At 47.4% G+C, this 19,897-nt stretch overlaps 1 protein-coding gene across 5 annotated transcripts in view; it reads left to right on the forward strand.

The window, feature by feature from the left end:
• The window catches only part of LOC138566537 (calpain-1 catalytic subunit-like), an 845,562-nt gene that overhangs the window by 77,921 nt on the left and 747,744 nt on the right, over nt 1-19,897 (forward strand). For 4 of the 5 annotated variants that reach the window (XR_011301953.1, XM_069643985.1, XM_069643987.1 and 1 more), the window contains exon 3: nt 16,135-16,204. The exons of the other annotated variant lie outside the window; for it this stretch is intronic. Coding sequence is in view for 3 of the 4 variants with exons in the window: in XM_069643985.1 (XP_069500086.1) it covers nt 16,135-16,204 (70 nt within the window). In the remaining variant the exon portion in view is untranslated. The remainder of the gene's footprint in view (nt 1-16,134; nt 16,205-19,897) is intronic. 5 annotated transcript variants of the gene reach the window in all.

Raw genomic sequence — 19,897 nt, forward strand, 5'->3', positions numbered from 1 at the left:
CTACCCTCCCTCTACTTTCATGGGATGTTGTCATCCAGACCCCATTTTACCCCATGACTTTCCCTCAAGAGGAAGGAATTTCAGGAAACCCAGATCTAAAGGTAAACTAAACCTTTTTCCAAAACATGGCATTAAACTTTTCTCTCTTCCCTCAAACCTGGAGGGTATTCTGTAACCCACCTTTCTCCTTCCTGGTTATCTTCCTCTAATAAGACTCTAATACTAGGGACACTGGAACAAACACAAATTCATTACAACTACCCCAATACGCCCAATTAGAAAAATTAGAAACGGCACTCCTTCAATATCACACACATCACTATAATCGTGAGATAAGAAAGGGTAGATTAGAGGTGTCACACGTTTATTGTCAGAAACACAACTCTCCCTCCCGATTCCCAACAAGTACTGGTTTGAGGAAGAGGCGACCGAGAATAATGACCATCCATAGCAACAACACAGGGATACAAAGGGAGGCCTACCATCTAACACATTTGAATTGTTCCACTAATAGAGTCAGGCAAGGCCAGGCACTTTTCTCCAACTGTACACACTCAAATTGACTCTCACCTGCATTATATAAAGGGTAATTCTGCCAGGGTCATTGAGAGAGCTGGATTTGCTGGATAGAACCATGAGGCCAAAGAGCAGAAGGCTTCAAGGAGAGGAGCCCAGAAAGACTGGTGGAGTGTGGAATGCCGAGATGGGGGGGGGGGTGGTGTGTGTGTGTTTAGGCCAGTGCTCGTTCCCTGGGAGGTGAAAGTAGGGCGAAGCTCCGTAGCACTGTGAACAGAAGAGCCCGATGAGCGAAAGCGGGAAGAAAGCAACGCAGAGCAAAAAAAAGGCAATGCAGGAAAGCGGAAATGTCCGAAAAGGTGCGCTAGAAGCGCAGAAGTAAAGAAAGACAGAGCAAGTGAGCTGGCGGTGCGAAAACAGCTAAGAGGTGAGTGACCTAAAAATAAGGCGAGGGGCACATGTGACCCGAAACTAAGAGGGACAACAAAGAGACAGTGAGCAGAAAAATGGACAATGAAGAGAGGGTGAAAGTAACCCGAATATGAGAAAAAGGTGTAAGCAACCCACAGGAAACACAGAGGGTGCAAGAGAGCACTGTGAAAAGTAAAGAGAAGTGAGCAGGAAGCACTGGAAGGTGGAAAGAAGGTGCAAGTGTGTACCACAGGAAAAGAAGGTGTGCAGGGCGCACAATAAAGTAAAGGAAGGACAGAGTGAAAAAGGTGCCAGAGAATAAGGTGAGTGGTTAGAGTTCAGAGTGGTCGCCCCTTGGAGGAGCAACAAACCCAGCGTTCTCAAAAGTCTCTGATACTACCCCCATGAAATAACTGTACAGTGAAAAGAGCATAAGAGTAACATTTTGTTTGTTTGAGACCAGAGGGGCCTAGGCTTGGCTAAGGGAACCCTAAGAGGCTCATCGTAAACATTGGTGAACTTCGTAAGAAATGGGCTACGCTTGGCGAAGGGAACCCTGGGAGGCCTGAATGGAACTGTGAATCAACAGTTGAGTTGTAAAGTAAGAAACTGTTCATCTTTTGACCCAGAGGGGCCTAACTAAACACATTGTTGAACTCTGAGACGAGAAGCCTAGCCTTGGGGAAGGGAACCCTGAGAGGCCTAACAGGAACAATGTCTTTTGTTTGTTTGGAACTGTAAGGATCGAAGTTTGGGAAAGGGAACCCTAAGAGACCCTAAGACGTGAACTTTATTGATTTGCTGCAAGAGCCCTACGTGGAAGGTTCCAAGGACAACCCTTTTTGAGTTCAGCTATTTTGAACTGGTAGAACTACACCTATTGGTAAGACTACCCTAAACCAACTGTGGTTTACATTTTCTTTTGAATCAGTATTTTTCCTGTAAGAAGACCCCCTATCACATTTGATTTAAGAGTGAGGGCAAGCATAGGTTGGGACACAGACAAACTTTGGTTTTGGATTTACGGACATCGACGGTCCTTAGAAAAATCAGTTGAGGGAACAACCGTCTTAGAGTTAGGGCCAGATAGGCATTACAGCAACCCCATAAAGTTTGATAATAAAGGTTTTCAAACTATTACTTTCGAGTCTGTGTCTCTCTTGATACCATGCCTGTCCCGTACAGAGCTCTATGGTGGCTCTGCAGTGGATTCCTGCTTTCAGGCACCACGTTGCAGGCAGACCACTCTCTCCAGCTCTTTTGACCAGCTGGTGATTCATCCTCCTGATTCCAGACACAGCCTCTCCACGGCAGAGCTCTCTGCTACGTCTCTGCCGACGGGTAAGTGTTCCACCCTTGACTGCTTTGTTCGGCTCATGACCGCGGGCTCTGCAGCTCCCGGTTCCTCCAGCGAGAATCTCTCTTTGTGTTTTAAATTTGCCTCTTCTATTTCAGCTGTGCCTTGGCCAATAGGAATTCTATAAAGACTAGACAGCTCAAAATGGTTTATAGAGGTGCTCTTTATGCTTCCGCACTTCTTCCTTGTCCGATTATTGATCTTGAGGACTCCCAGTGAGCCAGTTGGTCTCTTCCTCGTTTCAGTACATAGGTCCCTTGAGGAGCCGACACTCTTCCTCGTCCCAGTACTTCCTACCTTACAGGTTTTAAGGAAACCAATAAGAACCTAGTTGCTTGGTGCACCTCCAGTGCCAAACAGGTCCCAGGCTCCCCCTCCAGCCCTACACTTTCCTCTGGGCCTCTGCACTCTGCCTTGCACCTCTGCACTCGGAATACGTTCCGTGTGAGAGGCAACATCTTCTGCACTTCACCCAGGTCCCTGATGGACTGGGCGCACTTTCTCCCCCCTCCCCTCCCTTGCACTTCCTGTCTGCGCACTTGCACGACCTTGAATGCACTAGGCCTTGCAAGATTGTTGGTCCCGTCCTGCCCTATCTTCCCACCCTAGCTTGGTTGTGACTGAAACACTTGTGCATAGGCGCATTATTGATGATGACCTATCATCATACAATATGAATGTCACCAGGCCTAGCATGGTAGTTTATTGTTCTGTATGTCACCCCCCACCCCCATCCTCCCTCCTCCACTCCACACTCCTGGTCATGCACTTGTACTATCTGGCAATTCGTAAGCCTAGCACGGCAGCTTATTGTTTTTTTGCTCTTCCCTTCTCTCCTTCCCTCTTGTCAGGCACTTGCACTAGTAGAAATGCCACTGACCTAGGAAACTAGATAATTTTGTTTGAAACCTCAAGGCCTAGAAATGACTACTGTTTTCGCTTGTTCCCTTCCCACCTTGAAGCGCTTTGAAGCACTTCACTTGTGTATAAGCGCTTTACAAATTTACAATTACAACACTAGGGAAGGTGTTACAGGGAGTTAGCTGAGGAAGGTGGTTTGAGAAACCTGATGGTACTCTCCCACCTACTCCTTCGGGACCCTCCATTCAGGTGGCCATCGCTTTAGGATCCTGACCCTGGGGGTGGACAAGCAAGGGAGGATCACCTGAGTGGAGGGTCACAGGTGTTTGGGAGGATGAATCCCAAGTGTGAAACATGGTATTCCCAATAATACCCCACCTACACTCCTTCAGCCTTCATGTGGTATTTCCAAACTCACCCCATCTCCCCCTCCCCATTTCCAGCAAATACTGAGACGAGGAGGGTGCAACTAGGATCAGTGAAGATTACCCTTAGAAACAACATGGGGAAAGTAAGGGAAATCTACTATAGAAAGAACACTAGTTGTCCCACTAATAGTGTCAGGCATTTGATAATGGCTCCACTTGACTGATTGTTCAACTATAAGAGGTGTGGTTTTTCACAGAGGTACGAGCGAGCTGGGGATATTGTCCAGCCTGCGTGGCCAATGAGCAAAGAACAGCAGGACTTGTAGCATGGAGGAGAACGGCATGCCGAGAGGCTGGCCCAGTGTTGGTGAGGGGCTGCAGCATAGCTAGGGTGTCGTGCCTCCAAGGAACTGGAGCGAGGCAGCCTGCATCTTGCTGTCGGTGTCTGGCGAAATGCTCATTCCCTTGGGACTGGTGCCTGTCTCAAGGGTTTCTGAGGGGCAGGTGGTGAGACCCTGACCTCAACACTGTGTATCCAGAGAAACCGCTCATTGATGCCACGCTGCCCGGTGAGTTTCATGTGAGTGAAAGAGAAACTTGGGAACGTGTGGTTGATTGGAGCGGAGCGAGAAAAAGACACAGTTTGTAGAGCGGCACGGAGGAAGCCTAGAAAAAAGCTGTTTAAGGAAAGCAGAAAGAAGGAAAAGGCGCTAGCGGCGCAGAGGGAAAGTAAAGACATTTAAAGAATGTACAAATGTGCAGAGGCACGGAAGAGAACAAACAGATGCAAGTGTGCACGTTAAAGAAAGGAAAGTGTCGACAGCGTGCTAGAGGCACCATACGGATAGAACAAAGCATAGGAAGGTGCAAGAGTGCACGAGAAAGTAAAATAATCAAAGGAAAGCAAGAAAGGGGTGTACGAAGTACCAGAAGGTGAGAGGTTAAAAAGAAAGCGCAAGGAATAAAGAGAGGGGATACCGATCAGAGTTGTGACGCCTAGGAGAAGCAAAGAACCTGGCTATTTTGAAAGTCTCTGATTGTACCACACACGTGAAATGTGTATGAAAGAACTGAAAGGAAAGATGCATCCTGACAACTGAACTTGTGTTTGAATCGAAGAGATGCCTGAGCTTGGGGAAGGGCAACCCTGAGAGGCCTAACAAAGTGGAATACTTCTTATTTTGTGACAGCTGAACTTGTGTTTGAGTCCAAGATAAGTGGAGTACTTATTGGTTTTGATGCTAAAGGAGTTAAAGCTTGGGGAAGGGAAGCCTGAGAATCGTGGAGAGGAACTGTGTATATTTCTTTTGATTGTGTTCTGGAACTTGGAAGAGCCAAAGCTTGGGGAAGGGAATCCCAAGTAACCTAAGACATTTTAAAGTGTAAGACTGCTTGAACAACAGTTCGCAGGGGCTCCCCTCTCTCACCTCCCCTTTCTACCACGGGAAGTTAGGAGCTCCCAGAGGCCCCTTCTCCCAACTACGAGCGCTACGCTCCGGTGCTGGGATAGACAGACAGCTCTAAGAAGACTCGCCCTGGGGTGTGGGCCCAATAACCCCGATTACACAGAACCCACTATTCACTCCAGGGCTTCAACCTAATGCATACCTCAACTGGCCAGGCACGGAGACCCTAAGATTACAGGAACTATATGCTGATAATGATCCATTAACTTTCATTCAGTGCAAAGAAAAATTCAACCTCCCGGAAACTGAGAGATTTCGATACATTCAACTCAGACATTGGGTCACTAACCCGACTGTGAAAAAGGTGGCCACCAGACATCCCACAGGGCCTAGAACTAACTATTGCAGAGGGACAACGCTTGCATAAAGTAGCGACCTGCTACCTCCTGCTAGAAAACGCCCCAGAGGAGGAAAAACTGTCATACATGTCAGCATGGGAGAAAGAACTGGGGAGGGAGGTAGCTCTGGAATCATGGTGGAGAATTTGGGACAGAGCACACAGGTCCTCTAGATGTACAACCATCAAGGAGTGCGCACTTAAATATGTTATCAATGGTACTTCACGCCGCAGAGGTTGCATGTGATGAATGCAGACTACTCGGATGAGTGCTGGCATGGTTGTGGAGCTAAGGGGGATCTGGGGCACATGTGGTGGTATTGTCCGATTATTCAATCCTTTTGGTTAGAGATCAGATCTAGAATCAAGGACATATGTGGTACTCTCCTCCCCCTGTACCCACTCATAATGGTGTTGGGTGACACCCCGGACGATGGATCCTACCCACAATCAGGCCCCAGAGCGTGGCTAATCACACATCTACTAATGGCAGCCCGCCTCACACGTGCTCGCTTCTGGAAAGAGCAGGAGGGCCCTCACATTGCTCACTGGTGGATCAAAGTCTGGGAAATGTTGGGAATGGAGAAATTAACGGCTGCTTTAGAAAACCGAACGGACAAATTTCAGAACATCTGGGGTCCATTTCTAGATCATGTGGAGGAAAAGGAACACATGTTTTTCCAACCCAGACTGACTAAATTCCTCCTTCAACCCTGAACTACTAGAGAATAAGTATATGGATTGAAAGCAAAGAAAGGGGATTCAGAGAGAGTCTGAGGATAATACTTGGAACTAAAGATGAAATTGACGAAAAGTGTAATCTTAATCGAATCCAATTGAACCCAACAATGACCTTGGTGAAGAAAACAACTAAAATGAATGTATTTTTCTTTTTTTCTTTCTTTCTCTTCCTCCCTCCCCCCTCCTTTCTTTTCCCGTCTTTCCTCTAGACAAGCACGCTATGGATCACAAAACGGTGAGATTAAATCCCAAGGGTACTTAAGAAACACAATTGTTAACAAGAACCATAAAGTTGATAAAATAGAATGTTAATGCATTGACATGGATGAAATGGAATTGAATGTACAGTGACAAATGTCGATCTTTATGAACACTATGAGTTGCAACAAGTGATTTTAGGGACAGGCGCCAGAGGGCGACTGACCGAGGCATTCTTTTAACTGACTAGCATTGTTACTGTCTTGTTTTATTATTGAATTCAGTGTTTTTGACCTATCAATAAAAAATATTTTGACAAAAATAAATAAAGTGCAAGACTGCAGCACGCACTGTGGAGAAGGTCTGAGAAACAGACCTTTGTTGATTGAACTCATTTTTGTGAAGCTGACCACCCCACACCTGGTGGGAAAATCCCCTGAAACCAACCTTGGTTTCCAATTTTCTGTTGAACCACTATTGTTTCCTTTTTGAAGACTTCCTAACAAACGTTTGAACAGAGTGAGGGCAAGCATAGATTTAGACACAGACGGACTACTGTTTTGGACTCTTAGACATAGACGCCCTTAAAAACATCAGTGAAGGGAACCATCCCTTTAGAGTTAGGGCCAGCCAGGCATTACACCAACTCAAGAACCTTAGTAAAAAAAGGTTTTGAAACTAACATCTTTGAGTCTGTGTCTCTCTTGATACCATGCCTTTCTCACAGTGGGTTAAGGTAAGGTGGGTCAAGGCGGTTGTCTCTAATCTCTTAAGGGGCTTCCCTCCCCATGAGATCCACCTGCTGAGTACCACCCCCAAGGGGACTATCAGGTAGCAGCCTCACTTCTCTGGCCTCATCGAAAGGGGCTCCCTCTAGGGGAGAAGTGACGACATCCAGGGATTCGTCACATACTACACAGTACTGGATATATTGTGTTAACTATTTGAGTAGAATTTCGTAGTACAAAGTGAGTCTTATTCATTTGTATACATCCACCTAACATTTATATCCTTTAATAAAAGAACTGTGTTAGCACATAACATAGTGTGTATACATTCCTTTGTGGGGGCCTGGGGTGTCACTGTACCTAAGAACTGGCCTGCTTCACCTCGCTTTAGTCTCCGTCTTTGTTGCTCGTCCAGTGCTACCAATTGAGAGCTTGGCTCTGGTACCTCTGTGCCTCTACCCCATCCATATAGAGGAAAGTATCACAGACACCATCTTCAGTCTTTACACTGGTGCCATAGGAGTGGGATCACTGGTTTTAGGACTCAGTGTTTATCCTTGCTACCTATAAAATATCTACACCTTTTTATAGTGCTTTATGGTTTAGTGGTATATACTGAAAATACATCACTACAAACAATGGAACCTATTGCTAATGGTAGACTGACCAGGATGAGCTTGGAAGCTCTACAAGATGCTTATGAAGTGAGAGATCAACAGTTTGAAGATAAGTCTATGGCATAACTGATAGTTGCCCTTGTGGATTACCAGGCAGATCTGATACACCTGTGGGGAGGGTTCTAGGGGGGATCCTGCCCCTGAGGATACTACAGATTCTACCATTCGGATGCCATCTCTCCTGCCACTTCTATTAAAAACCCCAGCACTGCTCTTCAGGGGGATGCCCTGAGACTTGAATTACTGAAGTTTGAATTGCAAAGGGAAATATTAGCATTTCAGTATAAGATGTTAGAAACGGAAGCTGAGTTGAAGAAGGAGGAATTGGCACAAGTGATGCTTAAACACAAAGACACTGAGAGTCAACGTTTCCAACTGGAGAAAGCTAAAGTAGAAGCTACAGCTAGTCCAGTTGAAAGTGTCAGGTCTTTTGATGGCAAATTAATGAAAAATTTGGTGTGTGTGTGTGGAGGGTTCTGATATTCTCCAATGGATTAAGGCATTTGAGATGGCTTGTGATATCTATGATGTTGACCAAAAGTGTTTGCTGAGTAAAGTACCTCAGGCTGATTATGACTGTATTCTGAAACTGAGTGCGGAGGAAAGAGGCCAGTTTGAGTGTATGAAAGCTGCTCTGATTGCTAAATTTGGTAAGACACCCTACCCAGTACCTTAACAGGTTCAGGGAACTTAAGAAGAGAGAATGTCTTGGGTTGATTGGGTGAGTGCTGCACATACGACCATGATGGGGTAGATTGATGGGGACAGTGTGAAAACTTGTGTTGATTTGTCTCTCCTTGTTTTTTGAAAATTATTCTGAGACTTCATTGCCAGAGCTGCGCCAGTACATTCCGAACAGAACATTTTAGACCATTTTAAATTAGCTAGGTTGGATGATAAATGGGTCTCCCACTCGGTGTCCCCGAAGCATCCCAGTGGGAAGGATATGGACAAGGAGAAAATTACTTCTCAGAAACCTGAAGAATCCAAAAAGCAGCCACATTCAAATACACCGAAACATCCCTCCTCTAAGGTCCATATGTCTAGTGGGGATAGTTCTCATGGGGTGGGAATATGAGTAGTGCCCTCCTGCTGTAAAGCAGACTCCCAGTAGTCCTAGTCCAGTTCCTCCCATCCCTGGTACTTGTTGGGAGTGTGAGGGCCCCAGGATCACAGGAAGGGTGACCCCAAGTGTAAAGGTAAGGCACTTGGTATCCAGGATGTCAGCCTGGCCTACCCTTGCTCTATGCCTGAGGTGTAGGCCACTGTCCTCCCCTTGTCTCCAGGAATCACTTGTTGTGCTCCTGTAGAGATCTCCTTAGTTTCTCTTGGAGTCTGGGACCAGTACTGAAAAGTACTGGATACTATCTCACTGAACACCCAAAATTATTTGTGAAGTGTTCTCATTAATGGCCAACCTTCCACTGGCTTCAGAGACACTGGGGCTAGCACGATAGTGATGGATAGGACACTGCTCAAGCTGGAGGACTATGCAGGGGCTCCTCTGAGAACCACTAGATTAGCTGGCGGGCCTCCCAAACATGCCCTTGTAACCCTAGTCACCATCCAAGTGGATAACAAGACAGCAAAGATTCCTGTTATCATAAAAGATCATGTGCCTGCCCAGGTGCTGTTGGATAATGACTTAGCTGAGTTGGGGTTGGTTTGTGATGGGCCAACCCTGACTGCTGCTGAAATCACTAGTTTGAAGGCCAAAAAGGGTCTGAGTTATAGTCAGTTACCCAAGCCAAAGGGGAAACCCAAAAAGCAAAAAGGAAGAGCAGGAGGACCACCTATGTGAAGGGGGCCCTTATCTACCTGCCCTACCCACTGTGAGCCAAGCTCCTGAGGGACTTTGCCCAGTGGTGATGCTAGACTGAACTGCTGCGAGAGAAGAGCCAGAGGACCCTCCTCAGGGAGAGGTACTTACCCCAGAGAATCACCATGACATTCAATGCCTGTTGGCTGAAGATGGGCCCTCTCAGGTGGATTTTTGTAAGGGTCAGAGAGAGTGCCACTCTCTTGAGGGTCTGAGGAGACAGGAGCAGGTGAAGGCACAAGATCTATTGGGAGAGTGGGCTCCTTTATAGTGAGCCCACTGAGCCAGAACCCTGTACAGTTAAAAGGTTGGTTGTTCCCAATGTCTACAGGCCCTTCCTTCTGCAGTTGGCACATGAGGTGCCCCTAGATGGTCATCTTGGCACTAAGAAGACAGCACAAAGTCTTTCCGCCCACATTTACTGGCCCAGGATGGGGGTAGAAGTGGAAGCCTACTGCACGACCTGCCCCACTTGACTGGAGGCAGTGGTGTTGCCCCACTACAGCCGTTGCCAGTGGTTGGCACACCATTTGAGAGGGTTGGCTTTGAAATTGTTGGTCCCTTCGATGCTCCCACATTAGGTGGACACAGGTTCATCCTGGTTCTGGTTGATCATGCCCCTAGGTACCCTGAGGCTATAATTCTTCTGGCTCACTGCCAAGGTGGTTGACCAGGTCACTCCTGGGCATCTTCACCAAAGTGGGTTTCCCTAAAGAGGTAGTCACTGACCGGGGAAACCAATTTTTGTCTAGAAATATCCAGGCAATGTGGAAGGAATGTGGAGTGTCCTACAGGTTCTCTATATCCTACCAACCCCAGACCAATGGTCCGGTTGAGAGATTTTATAAAACTCCCAAAGGCATGCTAGGCACTTTGGAAGAGCCCCTGAGGAATATGTGGGACTTCCTACTACCATGCCTGATGTTTGCAGGCATATAGCGGTGCCTCAGGAGGGTGTTGGATTCAACTATTTTGAGCTCCTCTTTGGACATCCAGTGAGGGGGCCCTTTGCCTTAGTCAGAGAAGGCTTGCAAGCCACCCCTCCAGGTGCTATGTTTTAGGCCTCAGGAGGAGGATGGAACAGATGGGCCAGGTATCAGCAAATCATAAGGCCAGCCAGGAGCTGAACAAGTACTGGAAAAGCCTCACAGATGGACTGGACTCCTCCTGGCCAGGGGATCCTTGTTATGGAGTCAAGAAAGCCCAAAGCTTTGCCAGACAAGTGGACTGGTTCCTTCAGGATAATATCCAAGATGAATGAAGCCAACTACCTGGTTGAAAGGGGTGCCCCTGGGGTAGCACCTCTGGTCTTCCATATCAACAGGCTCAAGCCTTACCACAGAAGAGAGGAAGTCTTGTGTCTTCTGCTAGCTTCAGGATAAGAGGAGGATGAAAGTGAGCCCCTTCCATGCTACATAGCAACCCCCAGGATGGCTCATTGGAGGGATTGTATCTCTCTCCAGATCTGACATCAGAGCAGCAGAGGGCCTGCAGGAATTTGCTCCAGCAGTGTGCCCCTCTGTTTTCACTGACACCAGCACTCACCCCATGGTGCAGGCATGACAAAGACACTGGTGACAGTGTACCTGCTAAGAGCAGATGCTACACGATATCAGGATATCAGACACTGTAAAGAACCACGTCTAGGCAGAGGTCTCCAAGATGTTGGACTTGGGTGTCATTGAACCCTCAACCAGTCCACGGTCCAGCCCAGTGGTCCTTGTTCGCAAGACCAGTTTCCAGGCAGGTACCAAAGATTGAAGGTTCTGTGTGGACTACAGAGGAGGCAATGCAGTCACCAAGACTGAGGCACACCTATTGCCCAGGGCTGATTAGCTTGTGGACAAGATAGGTGCTGCCAAGTTTGTGAGCACCTTCGACTTCACATCAGGCTATTGGCAAATAGCCCTGACTCACCAGGCCAAGGAGAAAACAACTTTCTCAACCCACGATGGGCACTTCCAATTTAGCGTCATGCCTTTTGGGTTGAAGAATGCCCCTGCCACCTTCCAAAGGTTGGTCAATCATGCTCTCTGTGGACTGGAGGCCTTCTGTGTGACCTACCCGAATGACATTGCTGTCTACAGTTCCACTTGTGAAGATCATTTGACTCACTTGGATCAGCTGTTGCAAGCCATGAAAAGGGCTGACTTCACTATCAAGGCCTCCAAGTCGCAGATAGCCTAGGGCAAGGTCACTTACCGTGATCATGAGGTAGGAGGGGGTCAAATCCAACCTCTTCCTAGCAAGGTACAAGCTGTACAGGACTAGGAGACCCCCACTAATCAAACCCATGTGCAAGCTTTTTTGGGCCTCACTGGGTACTACAGAAACTTCATGGAAGACTATGGCACCATAGCTGCCCCTCAGACAGATCTGACGTCCCCCAAGCAGCCCAGGAAGAGTCATTGGACTGAAGACTATCATAGGGCTTTTGATGGCCTGAAGGAAAGTCTTTGTAGGGCACCTGATGTTGTGTGTCCCTGATTACAGTAGACCCTTTATTGTACAAACCGATGCCACTGACCCAGGAATTGGTGCTGTCCTGTTCCATTTGGATGTCAAAGGGAGAGTGCATCCCATAATCTTCATCAGTAGGCAACTGAAAGGTAGAGAACCTAGGTGGACCACTGTTGAAAAGGAGTGCTTTAGCATAGTTTGTAGTGTTAAGCGGTTTAGACCTTAACTTTCTGGGTCAGCCTTTAAGATCCAAACTGTCCATAATCCCTTAAAGTGGCTTATGCAGATGAAGGGTGAAAACCACCAACTGCTCGGGTGGTCCGTTAACCTGCAAGGGCTAGAGTTCACCATTGAGCATAGACCAGGGAAGAGTCATGATAATTACAGATGGCCCTTTCAGAAGGTATATTGACCATCTGGATGAGGGTGACACCCATGTGGGAGATTAGTCCACCCTAACTTGAGTCTGGGGGGTGAATGTGATCCTGGAAATGCTTGGAGAGACAGGGCCTCCTCGTCCTTGTCCTACTACTTCCCTGTGGGTTTTTTCTTTTGTGTGTCTTTCTTCCACAGGAGTCCAGTTTGGACCTCTGGCAGTGCAGCTCTTCATTTGTATTATTGGTGAGCAAGACCCATGGGACACCCATGGGTAGGGGTACAACTTGGTACCCTAGTACATGTTTTTGGGCACTGGTGTGTTGCCCACAGAGCAAGGGTTGGGCCGCCATAGGAATCGATGGATTCCTGAGCAAAGGCAAGATGGCCACTAAAGGCCTCATGGCTTCCTGCCTGTCATTCCTGTTTCTCAAAGTCCTGAGAATCCCTGACTATGTCTTCCTTCCCCTGATTGGATGTTTGGTGGAAGGACCATATATGGCTCTGGGGTTGCCCCTGCTAGACTATTAGGAGCCTTCCCATGGGCTGCATCTTTTGGGTACACCCTAGGCGTGGGACATGAATGAACGGAATGGGGAGTCAAATCACATTCTGTGTTGTGGGTGTCTGGTTTTGGTTGTGTGTCACAATGCCTGTGGTCTTCCTGACTCAGCCCTGTCTGAAACTGGAGTGAATGTAGTGTGTGCTCTGAAAGGCTGGGAGTATCCCCTAATAGACATCCACTGTTTTGAGTGTCTGGTTTGGGGTGAATGGCCTGAATGCCTGTGAGCCTGATTGGGTGCTGCATGATGAATGCACTAGTGTGAGATTGGGTGACTGAGCCTAACTTAGCCTCAGTGAATGGGGGATTTGTGTATAACAGACAACCACTCACTTCTGTGTCAGAAGCCAGAAGTCGGAAGCTTGTATCCTGAATCCAGCTGGAGGAAGAAGTCTGCGGCTGCAACTCTTCTAGAAATCCAAAGGCTTTTTTCGCAGAGTCAAGGATTGATCAAGTGAGGACCTGGACAGGCAACCTCTTCCCGTAGCTACGAGGGGACACCGTGCAACTGCTGCTCTTCATCCAAAGTGTCCTGGGAGCCAGTCCTGAGTGCTTGCTGTCCTGCAGAGGTATCTTTGTGGGTCCAGAACTAAAGTGACAGAACACCTTGGGCCCAAGAAGTCCACCAGTGTTGTCCTGTATCCAGAGGCTGTCCGTGACCAGATGAAAGCCATACTTCTGTGTATCGACAGGAAGAGGGGGGTACCCTGGCATAGTGCTGCCCGACTCCCAGAGCTTGCCAAGTTCCAACTGACTGGAGAAATCTTCAAGTGGCACGGCAGCCATGACATCTTCCACTTTTCCACGGATGTGGAAGTGCAGAGTTTCCACCTGCAGAGAAGTGTCAGCTGGTGGGTTTCTTGTCCCCCTGAACCGAAGAACAAGTCCTGAGGATCCAAACTTGGTGGTGGCCTGGCCTGCAGAGAGGTCCACTGCTCAAGTCCAAGTCACCAGAAGCCATCCTGTCATCCATGCTGGAGCACCAAAGAACCGACCGGCGGCCAACTGTGAAATACCGAAACCCAACACCTACTTCTGTCACTAGACACGTCTCAACCGAAGGCCATCGACAAAAACCATAGGACTTATCTTCATCACCCAAGCCTTGTTGAGGTCCACAGTGAGTTTCAGGTTCATGGGACAGCCACAGCCGGCGTAGAAACCCAACAAATGATACCACCGCAACAGTCAACACTGCTTGGTTCCCTTCTGCTGACCACGACCAGCCAGGGATGACTTCTTCCACAGGGGGTCCATCCTCGAAGGGCATCCTCGAGTAAATCAGAGGGACTCCACCACTTCACCTTCTAAGGCACCCAAAGTACTTTGAGAAGGAAGAGGGGCCTTCTCTCTCGTGGTACATGCATGGGTCTCAGATTAGTCTTAGGCCTGTTAATTCCCAGGTACTTTGGGGTTGTGGGATCTGTAGAAACAAAAGCAGACAATTAATGAGCACGCAATGACTGGGCATTAACACAAAAGCAAAGTATAACTTGCCTTTTATTGCAAGTTGCCCAGGTGGGGGAGGGAGGGCGATCAGAATTGCATTTTTATCCAGAAAAGTATTCTGCGGGTGTTCTAAAGTATTACCTGCATTCCTACAATTATGTCTGTTGGGCAAAACAGTGTTTAGGAAATGTAATGCTTTTTAATAACTGTTACCAGTTGGTGCATTATTGTTGAACTAAGAATAACTGTGGAACCACATAGTACTGTATATATTGTGTTGCACTCAATTTGTTCTTTGTGCAGCATTTACATTCTGCTGCCAGAGCACAAGGTAAGAGACATTAGTCTTCCGAGCTTCTACTTGTTTTTGCTGCTTCTGGTCTAATGTTAACATCTTGCTGCTTTGCAGCGCGAAGTTGGAAGGCTTCCCTTTGAGCCATCTTCCTGTTGTTCTCCCTGCTCCCTCCCCCAGCTCGGCCCTGACCCCTGATTGGGCACAAGGCTATAGTTAACTGAAGCACTCGGGGCAGCCCCACTGCCTGTTGCGGCCCCTGCAGTGAAGGGCCCCAAGGCAAAGGGCAGCTCCTGCATTGCAGCTCCAGGTTGTGTTTGCCAGTGTTTGCCGGTGGAGCCTGCAGCGCAGCGACTGACATAGTAAGCAAGGTGTGGGCAAGGAAATAGCCATTACTGCTCCCTATTAATCTGTCCCACCTCTCTCCTTACTCCTATTGAAAAAAGGCTTTTAGTCTGCTGCACGTCGCCCACAGTTGTTATGTTGTTCATATCTGGCGTTTAGGCCATTGTCTTAGTTAATCATTTCTGGCATTTAGGCCTCTATCTAGGAATCCCAAATGTAGGTGTCTTTGGATTTGCTCTTGTGTTTTGAAATGTAGTATTTTTTCCCCTATAGCTAGGAAACTCGAATCTAGGTGCTTTGCATTTGATGTGTGTTTGTTGTTCAGGCATTCTTCCCCCTTTCCAAAATTTTCGACACCCTCCATTCCATCCAGCACCGTGCTCTCAGCTCTAGGTGCTCCACCACGAGGGCTGACAAGGGGTCAAGTCTCTTGAACTCTTTGTCTAGCTCGCCCTCTGCCTGCTGCAGGACTCTCTTCACTGGTCTGGACTTCCTTTCTCGTGTAACCGATCCATCAGTGCCTGGCAGGCTGCTAGGCTCCCTGATGTGTTCATCGTGCATTGTGCAGTTTCTCCCTTCCTCCCTTTCTCCCCCTTCCATCTCTCTAGTCTCTCTACTCTCTCCCTCCATGGTGCTCTCCATCTCCCCTCTCTTCTCTAACTGCTAGTGTATCACCTATCCTATCTCTTTCGAAGTCTGGAAGGAAAAGGTTCCAGAAAGATCTCCTCATAACTCAATTCTATGAGCCAAAACCACCAACATTTCAACATAAGCCATCACTATTTACTTCCTAGAAAAAACTGAAATCATCTTATTCACATCCTAAATGACATTTTAATGTTACTGCTTGGGTTGTTTCAAAATGTAATGGTTGTAACATTCGTACGTGGTTTCTGTTCTTTTCTTGTAAAAAAAGAAAATTTAAAAAAAAGCTTAGCCTAAGTTATCATATCTAGTTTGGCTTAGAAACAGATTTGTGAATGTTACATTTAGATAACAAATGATGAAATTCTGCAAATAACATTCATATTGCCTAAGTCACTCCCTCTATAATACATGCTCCATTGAAATGGGATGATGGTCCCCAATTCTGATCATCCCTCAGGAGGTAGGCCACTACTTTTTTTGTGATCGTTTACACTCCTAATTATGGATTTCTAATTTCTTTGCAGGAAATGTGTGATGATCCACAATTCATTATTGATGGGGTCACAAGAATGGACATTTGCCAAGGAAGCCTGAGTAAGTGCTCCATGGGAGGCCAGCAAAGTTATGTGTGTGGAATGAGGCAGAATGTGATGAAGTGATCTCTGCCTGGGACACCTGCTCTTTAGAGCCCATGTAAAGTAGTCTGTCTCTTTTAGGGATTTCAAGTGAAAACAGGAATGCTCCATGGGACCTTTTGCATTGGGGAATTAACTCAAGATCTCCAAAGGGAATTCTTCGTTTATCTATTCACTCAGGTTCTGTATGAGACAGTTCTGCCAGCTAGTTCATTACACAGTTCCATGAAGATTATTCATTGTTCTCTTTGGGTTGACACATGCATATAGACTAAGTAGGTGTAGCATCATTGTGTCTCTCTGTTGATGTGCAGCTTAGAAAACTCGTCACTCCCTTTTAAATTTTGATATTTTTGTTGCGATTGTCTTTGTTAGCATTATTTCTGTGTATCATATATATATATATATATATATATATTTCTGAGGCTTGTGGAATCAGCTTAGATCACATGCTGTGGGCGTCGACACAGAGCGTGCCAGTAATACTATCCCTAGTGTGACGTCCACTGTACCCATGATCCCTCACGTGTGTAGGACCCTCAGATTGTTTTTTTCCGCCATACTTGTCGGAAGCATTGTGCGGAGTTGCCTGGCTTTAAGCCATTTTGCTAAAAATCAATATTCATTTCCCCGTTCTTTCACTCCCACGTCGAAGACATCGAACATCGATGCCGGTCCAAAGAACAAACAACCGTCGAGAGCTGCACGATGGACTTTGGGCCTCGGAAGGCCTCTGGCCTCGGCCCGGGCCTCGGAAGGTCTCTGGCCTCGGCCTGGGCCTCGGAAGGCCTCTGGCATCGAACTGCATCGAACTGCTAGAGCGCCCCCGCAACCACCCTCCTCGACAAAAGATACATTCACTGGACCACCAGAAGATTCTCCTCGAGGAAATTGTCAATCTTCTCGCAAAGGACGCGATAGAACTCGTCCCGGGCAACCAGGTAAACAAGGGTATCTATTCAACTTACTTCCTTGTTCCAAAAAAGATTTGACTATGTGCCCAGTATTAGACTTACGCCATGCAAACAAGTATGTCAAGCCCCAAAAAAAGTAATCCCCCTTCTAAAAAGGGGGGATTACATGGCAACATTGGACATGAAAGATGCCTATTTTCATATTTCCATGTTCCAAGCACACTGAAGATTCTTGCGCTTCAAGGTGGACAGTCAGCACTACCAGTTCAAGGTGCTGCCCTTCGGTATAGCCTCGGCTCCAAGGGTATTCACCAAGGTACTGGCGGTGGCAGCGGCACACCTACGCAGGGAGGCAATCCCAGTGTACCCTTACCTGGACGACTGGCTCATTACGGGGGAAACCCCAGTAATTTGCAGATCAAACATCCAAAGAACGATCAACCTCCTCTTCGAATTGGGTTTCTCCATCAACGAGAAAAAATCAAGCCTGGTGCCAAGCACCTCCAAGCAGTTCCTAGCAGCTGTACTAAACACTCTAGAGGGGTTGGCCTTTCCATCAGAGGAAAGAATTCGGAATCTACTACTGCAAATTCCTCTCTATCAGCCCGGTCGCCAGATAAGGGTGCGCAAAGCAATGCGTTTGCTAGGCATGATGGCGTCATGTATTTACCTGGTCCCCCACGCGCGCCTGCGCATGCGACCCATGCAAGAATGGTTGGCGAAACAGTGGTCTCGGGCAAGTGGTCAGTGGGACGATCTAGTGGTCGTTTCGCCAACACTTGTACAAAGTCTTCACTGCTGGACAAGAGAGAACCTGTCAAAGGGGAAACCCTTTTACGATCCGGTGATACGAGCTGTAGTCACTACAGACGCGTCCCTGTCAGGGTGGGGAGCACACCTCCTCCACCACACAGCTCAGGGTCTCTGGCCTCACACAGTGGCCAAGAATCATATCAATCTGCTAGAACTCCTGGCAGTCTTCAGAGTGCTTCGAGCGTTCGAACCCCACCTGTTGAACCTGTCAGTACAGATCCTAACAGACAGTATGACAGCAATGTTTTACATAAACAAACAGGGAGGGACTCGTTCGCAAAATCTGTCCAGGCTTGCCCAGAAAATTTGGACATGGGTACTCGGATAGAACAATTACCTGTCATCTCAACATGTTCCAGGGGATCTCAATTCTCTAGCAGACGCTTTAAGCAGACATCCCCTCCCAGAAGAACACGAATGGTGTCTACACAGAGAAGTCATAGAAAACATCTTCTCACAGTGGGGTTTCCCCACTATAGACCTATTCGCCACAAGCGAAAACAGGCAATGCCCAGGATTCGCATCCAGGTTCCCTCATCCAGACTCCAAGGGGAAAGCCCTGTGGATGAACTGGTCAGGGATGGTTGCCTACGCTTTTCCACCAACCCCTCTCATGAGGAAGGTGGTCAACAAGATGCACAGGGAATCGATAACTCTCATCCTAGTTGCTCCCATGTGGGCGAGGCAATCGTGGTTCCCACACCTACGCAGACTAGCAGTGTGCAAACCCATCAGACTCCCGTGCTGGCACAACCTACTATCCCAGCACCAAGGTCAAACAGTGCATCCTCAACCCAGCTCAATGAACTTGGCAGCATGGCTCCTGAAGTCATAGAGTTTGGGCATCTCAACTTACCACAGAGGTGCATGGACATCCTAAAAGAATCTAGGAAACCAAACACGAGGCACTGTTATTTTGATAAATGGAAGAGATTCGTTATCTGGTGCCAGAATAAGCAGATCAACCCGGTTGATTGCACTCCTTCCAATATTGTCACCTACATGCTCCACCTACTGGATGCAGGATTGGTATTTAACTCACTCAAGGTACACCTGGTGGAGCTGTCGGCCTATAACACCTCCCATAACAAGGTTTTGTGGTGGAAAGTACCAGTGGTTAAAGCCTTCATGGAAGGGGTAAAGAGGTTCCACCTTCCAATTTCTGACCCACCACAGGATGGGACCTTAATGTGGTGCTTGCTAAACTCATGGGCCCACCCTCTGAACCCATGCATAAAGCCAGTCTCAAACACCTGACCTATAAAACTGCCTTCTTAGTAGCCATTACATCCATAAGAAGGGCCAGTGAAATTCAGGCTCTGTCAGTGCAGGATCCTTTCTTTACTGTTCATAAGGATAAACTGGTTCTACAAACACACCCTAGGTTCTCACCTAAGTTCATTTCTAAATTCCACGTTAACCAGTTCATTGAGCTTCCGGCGTTCTTCCAAGAACCCAAAAGCTCTGCTGAGGTGAAACTACACACTCTAGATGTGCGAAGAGCCGTCCTCTACTATGTAGACAAGTACAGGCCGCTAAGGAAAACAGACCAACTATTTGTCTCCGTAGCTACAGGCAGAGAGGGAGATCGCGTCTCTAAAGGTGCCATCTCCAAGTGGATAGTCAATTGTACCCAGCTATGTTACTCCCTTTCTGAAAGAACTCTGCCTTTTACGCCAAGAGCCCACTCTACAAGAGGCACCGGGGCCACTCTGGCTTTCATTGCAAATGTACCCCTTGACACCATTTGCAAAGCAGCTACTTGGAGCTCTATTCACACTTTTACTCAGCACCACTGCAATGACACTCATTTCAAGACAGATACTCAAGTGGGAAAAGCAGTTCTAAGACACCTGTTTGCTCATGACTCTTCTCAAATCCCACCTCCTTCTTCTAACACTGCTCGTTAATCTATGCACAGCATG

Source organism: Ambystoma mexicanum, chromosome 2p, assembly GCF_040938575.1.
Source record: "Ambystoma mexicanum isolate Mex_15411 chromosome 2p, UKY_AmexF1_1, whole genome shotgun sequence".
Classification (NCBI taxonomy): Eukaryota; Metazoa; Chordata; class Amphibia; order Caudata; family Ambystomatidae; genus Ambystoma; species Ambystoma mexicanum.